Source organism: Prinia subflava, chromosome 15 (assembly GCF_021018805.1).
Source record: "Prinia subflava isolate CZ2003 ecotype Zambia chromosome 15, Cam_Psub_1.2, whole genome shotgun sequence".
NCBI lineage: Eukaryota > Metazoa > Chordata > Aves > Passeriformes > Cisticolidae > Prinia > Prinia subflava.
Window position 1 is genome coordinate 16,882,404 of NC_086261.1, and position 13,588 is coordinate 16,895,991.

The 13,588-nt window shown below is 45.1% G+C and overlaps 1 protein-coding gene across 8 annotated transcripts in view; it reads left to right on the forward strand.

Moving 5' to 3' along the window:
• MYO9A (myosin IXA) overlaps positions 1 to 13,588 on the forward strand; it is a 175,603-nt gene that overhangs the window by 51,705 nt on the left and 110,310 nt on the right. For all 8 annotated transcript variants that reach the window (XM_063412689.1, XM_063412691.1, XM_063412690.1 and 5 more), the window contains exon 3: positions 10,089 to 10,183. In XM_063412689.1, the coding sequence (XP_063268759.1) occupies positions 10,089 to 10,183 (95 nt within the window). The remainder of the gene's footprint in view (positions 1 to 10,088; positions 10,184 to 13,588) is intronic.

Sequence of the window (13,588 nt, forward strand, 5' to 3'; positions counted from 1 at the left end):
CACGTTTAACCTTCTCCTTCCTTACTCAAGAGACTTTTTAGGTGGCAAAAAAGAAATGTGGGTTTTATTGTGTTGATTTAATGGCAAATCTCTGATTTAGTTGGGTTTTGTTTGTTGGAGGGGAGGGTGTGGATGATTTTTTGTCGGTAAGAAGCAGAAAGTGGCTGAGGTCTGAGAGGAAGGACAGCAGGGGCGGGAGCCAAGTTGAGGCTCGGGTTACACTGGTATGTTTTGGTTGCTGCCTAACGTGTTTTTGTTTTTCTTCATTACACATATTTCTCTTGGGAAAAGCAGGAAAAACTGTGTGTCAAATATACATCAGGGCTCTGTGCCTCTGCTAAGAGGTTCCAGATGGGGAGCGTTACGATAGGGACACTTTCTCCTGCCTATCACTTTGTTGGTGACAAACTGCCGGAAAACTTATATCAAGTCCAGAATGTGCAGTGAATGCTCCTTCTTTTTTTTCCTTTTGAGCATTTTTTGGGCTGCCCAAGTATGCAATAGGAAGTTGAAACTTCATTTCCAAACATTTATGGCCCCATGTTGAATCATTATGTTCAAAAAAAGGGTAAAAAATTGTAGAGCTTTGAAGGGACTTGGAGAGGCTTCCTCTAGGGGCTGGAGGGTGTCCAAGGCTATCCAAGGGTGTCCACCAGACCACACCCCTCCCTAAATTTGAGGCTGATACCTGGGAAGGAGAGGATGGAAGCTGGTGAAGATGCCTCTGCAAGGGATGAGTGTCTTGCCAATGGGTGATGTTTCATTTCTGTGCTGGGCAGGGGCTGTGACTCCACCTGGGGTTGGCATTGTGTCTTCTTCAAGATGACCTCCCAGGATTCTGATGAATTCTTTCCAGACCTGCCCTCAGGCTGAGGGTCCACAGCTGCTTCACCTGAAGTGAGTGGTGTGGCAGTGGGAGCCACAGTCAGGCTGAGGTGATGGCAGCCTGTCATCACCAGCTCCTAAAATCAGTGAGTCACAGTTTCAGCAGGTCTTTGAGTGCTACGAGAGATGTCAGCAGGTGACAACCGCGACAAGAGCTCGGCAAAACATCCTACAGTGTTCTCAGGACGTGGCTTCCTGTGTGGATGTTTTTTGCAGAATGAAATTATGTCTTAAAAAGTAGCACTTGGTTTGTGTATTGTGTCATTTGAAACGTCAATGTTTCCAAGACAATGGGCCAAAAAGACCCAAACTATGTTACCTCACCCCCCGGGTGAGGGTGGCTTTCTACAGCTGGATGTAATGCGCCATGCTCTAAAAACCAGGATATGCTTTGGAAACAGGAATTTCCCCCTGTCTTCTGCAGAGCACTGAAATATGTGGATGGTTGACTATTTGAAAATAGAAAAGTCCTATTTTCTTTATCAGGGGCTTTAGGGCAGATGGACAGGAGTGATCAAGAGCTCTGGAGACTCAAAAGCCTCAACCTTGAGAAGAAAATGGCAAATGTGGTGCTGAGAATGTTGGTATCTGTTTATCATCATGGAATTACAGCATGGTTTGTGTTGGAAGGGCCTTAAAGCCAATCTTGTTCCAACCCCTGCCATGGACAGGGACACCTTCCAGTAGGCCAGGCTGCTCCAAGCCCCGTCCAACCTGGCCTGGAATACTTCCAAGGATCCAGGGGCAGCCACAGCTGCCCTGGGCAACCTGTGCCAGGGCCTGCCCATCCTCACAGCCAGGAATTTCTTCCCAATATCCCATCTAACCCTGCCCTCTGGCAGTGGGAGCCATTCCCTGTGTCCTGTCCCTCCCTCCCCTGTCCCCAGTCCCTCTCCAGCTCTCCTGGAGCCCCTTCAGGCCCTGCCAGGGGCTCTGAGCTCTCCCTGGAGCCTTCTCCTCTCCAGGTGAGCACCCCCAGCTCTCCAGCCTGGCTCAGAGCAGAGGGGCTCCACCCTCAGAGCAGCTCCGTGCCCTCCCCTGGCCTGGCTCCAGCAGCTCCAGGTCCCTCCTGTGCTGGGCCCAGGGCTGAGGCAGCTCTGCAGGTGGGGTCTCACCTGAGGGGCACAGGGACAGAATCCTCCCCTCTCCTGCTGCCCACACTGAGTTCAGCCCAGGCCATGGAGGGGTTGGGGCTGCCAGGGCAGGTCTGTCTTCTCCTCCACCAACATCCTGAAGTTCCCCCGGGGCTGCTCTCACTCCATTATTTGCAGTATTACTTTATTTAAAGTAAGCTAAGCCAGCAGTGCTCCTGGCACTGTGTGAGGCTGTTTCTAGAAATGGCAGACAAGTTTTATTTGCAGCAGCTGCAGTTTGTGCTGCACTGCTGCACTTCATCCAGTTCTGCATAAGGGGATTATGAAAGGTGAGAAGGAAATAATGATCTGGCTTGATGTTGCAATGCATAATATAACCTGTTGTATAGGTTATACCCTCAGTCATCACTTGAAATATATACATTAATAGGTTTTTATCTGTCATCATTCTATCAGTGCTGCTTTGTTCCTACTGCAGTGCTTATTTACAGTATTTGTATTGCTGACTGGGGGAGTGTAAAACCTCCTCCTTTAGCTATGACTTGTTTCCAACTGGTCACTTTATTGCTATTGCTGTTTTGTTGTGATGATTTTGTGTCTTTATGCTGTGAAAAATTATTTGAAGCACTAAAATAGAGATTTTGCTCAGTCCTGGCACCTGTTGGAGACTTGCTGCCCGCATTTGATGGAGTAAAGTTTTTTCTTTGGCTGCAGAATATGAATGTTGAGAGTCGGAGACACACTGTAATAACACCAAGTTTCCCAACTTCATTTTGGGATGCTTCTTTAAATCCAAAGCTCAGCCTAGGATGAAGATTTTTTCCACCCAAATATTTGCTGGCCAGTGTGTGCGAGTTTGCTGGAAAACATGAGCCTTTGGCTGTTCTTCCCAGGGCTGTCCACCCTGCTCACAAAAACATTAATGTCTGAGCAGAGGAGCAGGAATGTCTGCCAGACCGTAGGGATTTGGCAGCCTCTGCCTCCAGGATCTGCCTGGAGTTTGCTGGTGACTGCCAGCTCAGCTGGGTTTTTTTTTTTTCCCATTATGGCACTTGTGTAGGAAAACTGTCCCTGTTTGGGAAGAGGATTTAGGTCGGGGGATTTGGGGTTTTGTTTTCTTGCATTGTGATTTCATGGCAGTTCCGTTTTTTCCAGAGCATCACTTGAAAGGAAGAAGCTGCAGTGGTGTGATCCTGTGCTTAACTATGGGGAAGGGAGGAATATTATGCCAACACTGAAGTGTTTGCTGGGAATGCAGACACTAAATCCTATTTCTTACATAGCTGATAGAGCCTCTGCATCATATCTCCCAAACAAGGGTGTGTTGTAGTGATGCTTACAGGGTTTATCTCAGGTATTTTACCCCATAATGGTGCTCTGGATATTTCCATTACATTGGCATTTCAACTAAATCAACTCCTAAACCTTCTCTAAGTCCCTGCTCTCCCATTAAAAGTCCTTCTCTTCCATATTTGTATTGGGGAGCGCAAACTCGATGTGCACAAAGACGTGGTCATAACTGAGCCTGTATTTTAAGACAAATTATTGCCAAAAATTTGTTGTTTAATTTCTCCGGGCACTGAGCGCTTCTGTGGTGACCAGGGACAGGACCTGAGGGAACAGCTGGAACTGTGTTGGGAAGAGTTAGGTTAGATAACAGGGAAAGGTTCTTCCCCCAGAACAGGGCCAGGCACTGTCTTACCATGACAAGACATTTTTACTTGGCATAGATGAGATTGGTATTTTGTCGGCTGTAATGAGAAAAAAATTATTTGAAAAGGTGTTTTGTCGTTTGTACCATGAGAGCTGTATTTTACACATCAGCTTAATTACAATAGAGTTTGTCTGTTAGTGGGTAGAACTCACTTGGCTGCTGTTCAGTAATTGTAATTACGGAATGAAGGATTTGGTGTGCTTTTTATTGGAAGAATCCCACTGAGGTTAATTCCATGTAGCGGTGGCTGCGCTGTCATTGGCAGTGAAGTGTCCATGAAGGGACAAAGATAATTTTAAACTTCATAAATGCTACAAATTGTATGTTTGGTTGGTGAGGAAGCCTCTTAAATAAGGTCTTGGCTCTTTGGGCAGTCTTTGCAGGCCATAGGGACCTGTTCTCCATGTCCTCCATGGGGGCAGGAGGGAGAGGAAGGGTCTCATCAGCACTTCCCAGGTGTTTTTATCCTCTCTCCCATCTGAGGTATCTGTGGGTCAGGCATTTGAAAGATTCTTTTGTGGGTACTAAAGAGCAGGGACAGGACAGGCGTGCACCTTTTGGTTGATGCACCTGCTTAGAAATTGAGTATTGATTTTATGGGAAGAAACAGGAAACTTCATGGGTTTGAGAAGCTCATAAGCAAAAAATCCAGCTACCACAGGAAGCGAACACCACCAAGGGGACGTTCTACTGTGTTTACTGTCAAAGACTGGTGTGGGATTAGATTCTGTTCATGTCCACAGCAAAATGTGGAGACTCTAAAATGTTGGAGACAAATATCACCAATTTTTAAACAGCAAAAAAAAGCTACTTTGTCATTAAACACCTTGAATTTAAGTTGCTGTGTCATGTTTTGGTTCAAGGGTTCAGAGGAGGCCATAGAGCTGCTCTGAGGGCTGGAGCCCCTCTGCTCTGGAGCCAGGCTGGGAGAGCTGGGGGTGTTTACCTAGAGAGGAGGAGAAGGCTCTGGAGAGACCTCAGAGCCCCTGGCAGGGCCCAAAGGGGCTCCAGGAGAGCTGGAGAGGGATGTGGGACAAGAGCTTGGAGGGAAGGACAAAAGGGGAACAATTTTAAACTGAAAAGGAGAGATTTAGATTGGATCTTAGGAAGAAGTTCTTTCCTGTGAGGATGGTGAGGCTCTGGCACAGATTGCCCAGAGCAGCTGTGGCTGTCCCATCCCTGGAAGTGTTCCAGGCCAGGTTGGATGAGGCTTGGAGCACCCTGGTCCAGTGGAAAGTGTCCCTGTCCATGGCAAGGGATGGCTCTGGATGATGTTCTAGGTCCTTTCCAACCCAACCCACTCTGTGGTTCTGTGTTCTGTGAAATGGAGAACCCGTGTTTGCTCTTCAGGGCGCTGCCATGGCCCCGTGAAGCACAGAGCAGCCAGGTGGGAGCGTTTGCAGGTCTGTAAAGGTCAGAGTGTGACAGGGCTGCAGGGCAGGCTCGGCCCTGCTCAGGCACTGCAGCACAAACACTATAAATAATCTGTGGTTTCTGCTTTTGGCCACAAAAGCACCGCTGCGTTCAGCCGTCAGTGTGGGACACGGAGCCACAACTGAGAGAGCAAAACCCCGAGGTGTTGGCACTTTGAGTCGTGTTTAGCTGCTATAAATTAGATTTTCAGTATTACTGTTGAACCACAGCTTGAGGGGTTCCCATAAAAGCTATTTTTCTTTGCAGCGATTCGAGTTGCACCTCATACCTTTTGACTTTGGCCCTTCCTTAGGGGCCGTGATCTCTCTGCATCGAAGTGGCTCCTCATGGAAATTAAAACAGAGAGATCCATCACAATGGTGTTGTTTTACCAGAGCTATTTGGGCTGCAACATTTTATCAGGAGGTGGGAGCTGCAGGTTTCAAAGCTCTTCCCAGGGCAGGAGCAATAATGGGAAGGGATTTAGCATGGCTCTAACTTAAGTAGTGTACGTGCAGTTTATGTTCTGGACATAATTCAATATATTTCTGTTAAAAAGCAATATAACAGGGCAAGAAGAGTGCTGGGAGCTTGGTTTCAGGTGGAATGAAAACTTGGGAAAATGGTCTTTATCATCCTGCTGTATACGTTTCAGGAGGAGGAAGAAATTTGTGAATGCCCTGAACACATAAAAAAGACGTTAAATTTCAAAAATTTCAATATGCTTTTTTTCTTCCCTGTGGTTTTTTTTCACTTGGAATTGAAGGTGTTAATGTATTTATTTTATTTTCAAGCATTACGTATAGAATATTAGGATAAACAGCCCTAAGATCTGGAAATAAATTACGGGATATGTTTGAAACCACGACTCTTTGTGGATGCACACATTGGGTTTCTCTGACAGAAACTGTAGGTGAGGCATGAGAATGCACATCTGATGCGCATCGTGGAATCCTGGGGGGGTCAAGGTGGGAAAAGGCCTTTAAGATTTTCAGTACAACAATCACCCAGCACCACCACCGTGTTCATCACCAAACCATGTCCTCAGGTGCCCCATCCAGTCTTTTTATGGGCACTCCCAGGGATGGGGACTCCACCACATCCCTGGGCAGTCTGTTCCAGTGCTTGACAACCCTTTATGTGGAAATTTCTTTTCTAATATCCAATCTAAACTTGCCCTGGCACTACTTGGTGACATTTCCTCTCATCCTGTCCTGTCCCCTGGGATCAGAGCCCGACCTCCCCGGCTGTCCCCTCCTGTCAGGAGTTGTGCAGAGCCAGAAGGTCCCACCTGAGCCTCCTTTTCTCCAGGCTGAGCCCCCCCAGCTCCCTCAGCTGCTCCTGGTGCTCCAAACCCTTCTGTATTTATGTCATTTGCTGGGAAATATTTTAGCAAAGCTGTTCCCAACGTGCTCACACAGTTACAAATCATTCATACTTTATGAATACATTTGATTAATGAACTCCACATTTCACAGTAAACCAGGGAATACAAATCTTCCAGCACTGTCTTGTCTGATATTAACCTGTTTCTTTTCCCTGGCATTAATGAGCTTGATGGAATTTTGCTCCCAGTCCCTTCTGTGCCCCTCCATGGAATATAACTATTAATATAAGTATTCCACAATGGCATAGTTGAGATTTAAGCAGTTGACTTGCTTTTCTCCTGGTATATTCGTGATATGGCTTTCTAAAAAATTCAGTTTACATTCCAGGTTAATGGGGAACATTTAAAAACTCTCGTGTATTAATATATTTTGTATCCTGTACAGTAAAGAGAAGGTGATGTTTTTATTTTTCCCTCCAAGGGTGAGGGCTAAAGGCTCCTCTGAGGGCTGGGGACCTAAGATATGCTGGCAAAGGCCTGTATTTCCACTTGTTCTTTCACCACAGAAGCTGTTATTCCATAAGGGAATGCAGCTGTTATTCTGTAGGAGAATATTGCTGTTATTCTATGGAGGAATAGCATTCAATTTGGATGATCTACAGAACAGTGTTTTATTGTCAGATAAGAACAAGTCACCACGGTGTTTTCCCAGTTGCTGAGGTTTGGAAAATAACCTTTTTTCAGGAAAGACGTTAAAATAATCCTTATTCTGACTGTAATCTGGAATAAATCCAGATGACATCAATATTCAGTTGAGAATGAGGAGGCTGCAAACCTCTGGGATCAGGAAGAACATGGAGCATTTAGCCAGGAAACTGTTAATCCCTTTTTTTCCCTCGTCTGGATAGGCATCTCTTTGTGCAGGAGGGCTGGAGGAGGAGGAATGGAGCTGCTCTCTCCTGCCTGCTCCAAACTGCTGGATCACCCTCCGGGTCCAGAGGGACTCCCAGCTCCTACAGAGGAACATATTGAATTTTGTTTCCTTCCAAATGTTGAGCCCTGGCCAGTAAAAGCTTTGGTCTCCCCAAGAATCCTCGGAATGCTGTTATGGAGTTTTGTCCATTGAGCTGCTCAGCAGCCTCGAATCAATGAGTCAGTAAAGGGCAATCAAATGAACAGAAGATAATTTGTTTTAGAGAAGTTATAACTCTGAGTTTTCTGAGGTTGAACTATTATATTCTGCCCCGCTTGCGAGGGACAGGGTGTTCTGGTCGGGTCTGTATGGATTAGACACGTATAAATTGCATTAATAGCACTTTTTTATAGCCCAACAGTCCTCCTAAAGAAACCCTGTGAGTAAAGCAAACAAAAATGTATTAAGTTGTCTCAAATCAAACACCAGACGTTTCTCCAGCTACTTGTTGGCCCATTCCCAGCGTGCCGGGCCTGGAGAGTCACCGAAGTTTGCACAAGAAGGGATCCAAAGACCTTTCTCATTTGTATCAGCATGAAAGAAAAATGCATGAAAGAGGGACATTATGGGCTGTGATTGCTGGAGTCATTTGGGTTATAACATATCCTGTGGTCTGGCACATTCATCCCCAAAAAGCTCATTAAAAATGAGCAATCTCGCTGTTCCCCACTCCTATATTTGAAATGATTTCTCCTAAATTTTCTTGCTATGGAGTAAGAAAGATGGATTCCTGAGCAAGGCTCTTCCCAAAGAAATCCCTAATAAATGAACTTTATTTATATATTTATCATATGTCTCTATGAGCAATTACTTAGGGTAGAAATACAGGGAATCAAACTAGAAAATCTTCTGAATCTTGTTCTTTATTAAATTTTATGAAAATTTATTATATGAGATTATATAAAATCTGTTTGGTCTGTTCAGGTTCATCTTGCTGCTTCTCTAACAAGCAATGTTAATTAGGTGTGCAGAAATTTTATCTCATTGCCTTAAGATGGTTTCTTAGAACATGAGTGATCCCATAGCAGAGAAATGCTCATAACCTAATTAACACAATTTAAAACTAATTCCTAAATATAAGGTATACACTTGCATGTCTTGAATATTCTGCTTAAAAGCTTCTTGCTGTGTCTCTGCTCGCTGAAATACCTGGAGGCAAATCCTTTGGAAATCTTAAACGCCATCCTGTCTTTTGATACCAAAATTCCTGCTTTGGGGAGAGGATGACTGGATTTTCATCTCCAGGAGAGATCTGGGGCTTCAGGGGAGGTGTGGGTGCCTTCAGTGTCCTCTGGAGGGTGGGTTGTGGGGGTGTGCTGGGTGCAGGGAGGATTTTTGGGGTGAATCAGCAGGAAAAACATGTGAACAGCCTGAAACGATGTGAAACCTGTGCAGGGTTCCTGAGTGCAGCTCTGGAATCATCCCTCCAGAATAACCTGTTTGCTCGGCAGGTTTCGGCTCTCCCACAGCCTGCTTTAGTCAGCTAAAGCAGATTCAAATGCAATAGCTGGAGTTTAAACAAATCCCCATATTTCCATTGTGGAGGGGAAATCTCGTTGTTATTCCATGGCAAACCTCTGTGAGTTCTTAAATCGTTAAATTTGAGCAAATTGGGAAATAAATCAGCCTGGGAAGGGAACCGGATCGTGCACGGACAAGATGTGTCCAATACCCTTTCTCCAAGGTCTCATTTCATTTGGCCTTTATATTCTGCTTTTAGTTAGAAAGTTTAATCCACAAAGGTCATTTGAAAAGCTTCAGATTATAGATGGCAAGCCCTTTTAATCTTTTTTAATAAATAGCTGAGTAGGGAATAAATCTATTGGGAGCTGAGCTCTGATGTTAAGCCTCAACACAAAATGCCCATACATGAGCAACACTTAGGAATTATCTCTGAAATTATAATTACCCTAAATAAATATGACTTAGGATAAAAGGTGTGTGATTATGAAAACTGGTTTAATAAATGAGGCATTAATTGGACCTGGTGGCTTGGCAGATTCTGTCACTGTGGTCCAGATGATTATGAAAGTGATTTAGGGACAACTGAAAACAGCAGTTTCGGTTCAGAGATTTCTTTAAATGGCAAAAATTACTCTCTCCAGTCAGTGCTTTGGTAAGGTAGGGTTGGAATAAAAGCTTTGCATAATAAAGACTTAAAAGCTTTTTGATTTTGGAAAAGCAACAGCAGCAAATAAAAACGAGGGTGTCTGAAATGCTGAGAATATTCTGGGTTATGCCAGTGCTATGTATGACATTGTCTAATGTCTGAGTAGCCTTCAAAGCATTTTCCCCCCTAATTCCACATATAATTAAAAAGCAGCTTCCTCTAGCTCATTAAAATGTAGAGTCCTGGGAGCAGGGTACTTGTATATTTATTTAAATGAATAAAGCACAGCTTTAATGCAGACTGTAATAACTTCAAACATTAAATCTCTTCTCTGCAGCTCATGCTTTATTTTTAACCACTGTTTAGCTTCTCTTCATGAACACCAGCTTGGAAAGGAGCATGGAGCCCAGCAGCTTGTTGGGTTATTTTGTGAACCACTCAACAAACTTTCCCCATCCCCTTTTTTTTGATGTGAAATGATAGGAAAACCCCCCAAGTTCAGTTGGGAGTGACACCCATGGAAATCAGGCTGGCTTTTCCAGCATAATGATGGCATCTCCCTCTTTTCACAGGCATTTGGAAATGCAAAGACAGCCCATAACAACAACTCCAGTCGCTTTGGCAAATTCATCCAGGTGAATTACCAGGAGACAGGCACCGTGCGAGGGTAAGTGGGAACAGGGGGAGGGTGCTGGGTGCACCCAAATCCAAACAGGCTGCAGTAGGGTGTTAATTAATTTGGGCAGTATCTTCCCCAAAATGGAGATAGGAAATAAAAATTCTTCGGTTCTAGCTTATTAAAGTCTGCTGGAATGGAAATATTGGTGCATCCACGGTGGGTGTTGAGGTGTGGATGCACCTGAGCTGCCTTCAAGCCAGCTGAGCTCTCCTTGATTCTGATGGCAAATTTTTGATGAACCTGAAATGCAATGTGTCCTCTTCAGAAAGGAGTTAAGGCAGAGAAGGGGAACATTCTAGCTGAGATGGGGTGGGGATTGAGCAGTAGATGTTGAGTGAAAGGTTTGGCTCAGGCTGAGGAGCCAAGGGGAGGATTTAATCACTGCCTGGGAGTTCTGGAGGCCATTGAGCCACACTCTTCCTGCTCTCTGCCTGATCCCCCCAGGCTCTCCCTGCAAGGCTCTCCTTAACTCAGCCCTTGACCTGTGAAGGCTTCGTTTTCCTCCCAGGTCATTGCAAGGAGATCCTTGTCTCCATTGTGGTTCTCCTCAGTTTATTTCAGCTTTGGAAATTTGAGCAGACCTGAGGTGAAGAATTTTGGGGTGGTGATTGATGGACACATGCACTGGGAACCCAGAAACTCCCCATGGCCTGGGCTGATGCCTCAGCACGGGCAGCAGGGAAGGGGGAAATTCTCCCCCTCTGCCCCCTCAGGTGAGACCCCACCTGCAGAGCAGCCCCAGCCATGGGGCCCAGCACAGGAGGGACCTGGAGCTGCTGGAGCCAGGCCAGGGGAGGGCACGGAGCTGCTCTGAGGGTGGAGCCCCTCTGCTCTGAGCCAGGCTGGAGAGCTGGGGGTGCTCACCTGGAGGAGAGAAGGCTCCAGGGAGAGCTCAGAGCCCCTGGCAGGGCCTGAAGGGGCTCCAGGAGAGCTGGAGAGGGACTTTGGAGTGACAGGACAAGGGGGAATGGTTTCCCACTTCCAGAGGGCAGGAATATTGGGGTATTGGGAAGGAATTCCTGGCTGTGAGGGTGGTGAGGCCCTGGTTCAGGTTTCCCATGGCAGCTGTGGCTGCTGCCCCTGGATCCCTGGCAGTGTCCAAGGCCAGGTTGGATGGGGCTTGGAGCAGCCTGGAATAGTGGAAGGTGTCTCTATCATGGCAGGGATGGAATTACCTAAGCCCAGCTTTCTCTGTGGCTTTAGGTAATTTCCATGACATCAGATCATCACCAAGGAGCTGTAAATGAGCAGGGCTTCATTAACTCCCATTTTTGTCCAGGTTAACTGAGTCACTTGGAAAAATGAGGAGTAAAGCAGCATTTCAGGGGCTGTATAATTTCTGCAGCTGGCTAAGAGACCTCTTGCTGGGACTTCTGTTGTTATTTTAGAGAATTGCTTTTAAAATTTTTTGCTTTCCTATTTTCCAGCAGAACAGTATCACACAAAGAGCTGCCATTAATTTTTCAGTGAACTTGGGTACTCCACGTCCTTTCCCACTGATTTTGCATCCTACATCAAACCTGATGCTCTTTTTCCCCCTGATTTAATTCTGGTGCACAGTTCTCTTAAAAGGATAAACCTCATTTTTTTTTAGTACTTCCTGGGTAACAAGAATGAAGCAAATGCCTTAACTATGTATTATCTTGGCATGATGTAGCAGTGCTGTGGTTGCAGCCTCTATTTTTATTTGGCAGAGAAGTGCAAATAACATTATATTCATGTATTCTAGCTCATAAAATAGGATGAATTTTCTTTGCTTTTTAAAAAATGAGCTTTCTTGGTCTTTGGTTGCACAGTGTGATGTGACTGTACTCTGCTATGAGCTTGCAGTGGTCCCTCAGTGAAAAGATGTTTAAAGAATGATACAAGCATTTTAAAAACAAAAGAAGTATGTGACATACAAGCCCATATTTTTTCCTGTGAAAGAAAATTTTTGTGAAAACTTACACTTTTTTAGCACAGTCCAAATCAGTTAACACCCTGTGCTCTGCATATCCGTAGCTTTGGTAAAGGTAATAAATTACAGCCCCAAATCAGAGTTTTCCTCTCTTCAGAGGTTGCAAATAGCAATTGAATATTTGCTCACAACCCCTCTGAGTAAAATCACCCAAAACTTGAAGAGATGGGACAGGCAGGAGGTTGAGCAGGACCCAGGCCCACCCCATGAGGTGAAGTCTTGGATGGTGTCTCAGGCTGATGGAGCAGCAGCAGTGCTGCAGTTCAGGGCATTCCCAGGAGGCTTCCTGAATTTTGGACCTCCTGGTCCATGATCAGCCAGGCCTGGAGAAGGTCTTTGCAAGCTCTTCAGTCCCCATGAGATGATCAAAAGCCTTGACTCCTGACATGATCCATTAAATGGCAGAAGAGCCAGACAGGAGGGGCTTCAGAGACAGCTAGGAGGGGTTTGAATCAGAGCCCTCTGCTTAAATCTGTGTTTTACACAAGATCATTCCCTCAGAGCTCCTTTTCTTTGCTCTTGAAGGTAGAACTGACATAGCTGACAATGGTAAAGGAGACAAAATTTGGAGAAATCAACTTTTTAAGACATCAGTTGGTTTTCCTACTCAGTATCCTGTTACAAGAAGGGACAGATGTTGTTCTTGGGACATGGATTCATTGTGACTTTTGCAGTAAGCAAGGGAGCGTTTTACCAAAATAGCATTGTAATTGCTTCTATTAAAAAATTAAAAATTAAACATAAAATAAAATTTTAAAAATAGAAACTTCCAAAAATAAAAATTTTAAAGTGAAACTAAAATTTTAAAACAAACAAATAAATAAATTAAATTCCCCTGATTTAAATAGTGATGGGGACCAGATGACCTCCAGAAGACCTTTTCCAATCTACATTGGAATGCCTAAGAATGATTTTTGGGGGGGTTTATTATAAGAGCAGAAGTGACAGGGGTGGGGATGAATGCCAAGGGCACGGACGTGTTGCAGATTGTTGGACAGCAGTGTCAGAGCCATTATCCAGTGGGATCTCATGGATCTGGGATGCTCTCATTCATGTGTTCCCTGACCCTGCAGTGAATTCATGGCTCGGGAAGGAAAAAATGGATTCAGGTTAGAAAGGGAACATAAAAACTCCATCAACCTGTGGATGAGGAATATCCATAGACTGTTCCCAGCTTCCTCCCAGGGAATAAACAGGAATGCAGCTTTGCTGCCTGTCTTCCTTCACTCCTCCTGTCCAGCAAGATCCCATGGGGAGTTGGATTTGCCACTTCCCATAGCCTCTCCCAAGAGCTGCCTTAAGAATTTTCACAAATCCTCTGCAGCATGTCCAAATTATTTCTATTTTAGTTTTTATGGAAGGAAGAGAGAAAGTTGTGCTGGAGGTAACAATTAGATCTGGCTTTCCCAAATACGGTGGAGGAGCGAGTGTGGAAG